Here is a 1,049-nt window from a genome sequence, read left to right as displayed (position 1 = left end):
TCCAGCTGCATGGTTTCTACGTAGGAATTTTCTTTGAGTGTGAATCCATTATATTGGTGCAGCCCTTTCTCCTAATGAGGCCTCTCTAACATGCACAGGAGTCTTACCTTCCCTGAAGACCCTGAGGGGCAATGTTCCAGGCAAGGTCATCATCACTGTCATATCTTCGAGGGTTGTCAAAGAAATAAGATCTGGGACTGAATCCATGGCTGGGAACCATTCCAGGGTTGGTCTAGAAAGATAGGTAACCATTCAGCATAGTTCCAGACACGGTACCTTGCACTAGACTTAGATAAGTAAGATCTCTTTCTTGCCAGACATACTGGCTCATGCCTACAAATCCCAGTCACTCAGGAGGCAGAGAGGCAGGGATTGTTTGCTTGGGGCCAGGAGTTCGAGACCAGCCTGGGCAAGTTAATGAGAGCCCGTTTCTAAAATAAAAAATGAGGCAGGTGTGGTGACACACACTACCCCTGTAGTCCCAGCTATTTAGGATGCTGGAGCAGAAAGATCACATAACCCTAAGAGTTCGTGGCTACAGTGAGCTATGTTTGTGCTCCTGCAACTCCAGCCTGAGAAACGGAGCAAGGTCTCGTCTCTTTCAAAATAATAGCTGGGCATGGTGGCTCACACCTGGAATCCTAGCACTCTGGGAGGCCCAGGTAGGTGGATTACTTGACCTAAAGACTTCTAGACCAGGGCCACACCTGTGGCTCAGTGAGTAGGGCGCCGGCCCCATATACCAAGGGTGGCAGGTTCAAACCCGGCCCCAGCCAAATTGCAACAAAAAAATACCCAGGGGTTGTGGCAGGTGCCTATTGTAGTCCCACCTACTCGGAAGGCTGAGGCAGGAGAATAGCCTAAGCCCAAGAGCTGGAGGTTGCTGTGAGCTGTGATGCTACAGCACTCTACTGATAGTGACAAAGTGAGACCCTATCTCTACTGAAAAATAGGAAAAACAGCTAGGCATCATGGTGGGCCCTTTAGTCCCAGCTACTCAGGAGGCTGAGGCAAGAGGATCACTTGAGCCCAAGAGTTTGAGGTTGCTG

At 49.9% G+C, this 1,049-nt stretch overlaps 1 protein-coding gene across 1 annotated transcript in view; it reads right to left on the bottom strand.

Annotated features, from left to right (window-relative positions):
- GPR137B (G protein-coupled receptor 137B) overlaps nt 1–1,049 on the bottom strand; it is a 52,227-nt gene that overhangs the window by 4,284 nt on the left and 46,894 nt on the right. The window contains exon 6 of the mRNA XM_003797471.2: nt 108–232. Coding sequence (XP_003797519.2) covers nt 108–232 — 125 coding nt within the window. The remainder of the gene's footprint in view (nt 1–107; nt 233–1,049) is intronic.

This window comes from Otolemur garnettii, unplaced genomic scaffold (genome assembly GCF_000181295.1).
Source record: "Otolemur garnettii isolate 467f Iridium unplaced genomic scaffold, OtoGar3 scaffold00116, whole genome shotgun sequence".
NCBI lineage: Eukaryota > Metazoa > Chordata > Mammalia > Primates > Galagidae > Otolemur > Otolemur garnettii.
Note: the sequence above shows the minus strand (reverse complement) of the source record. Positions and strands in the feature narration are given on the sequence as shown.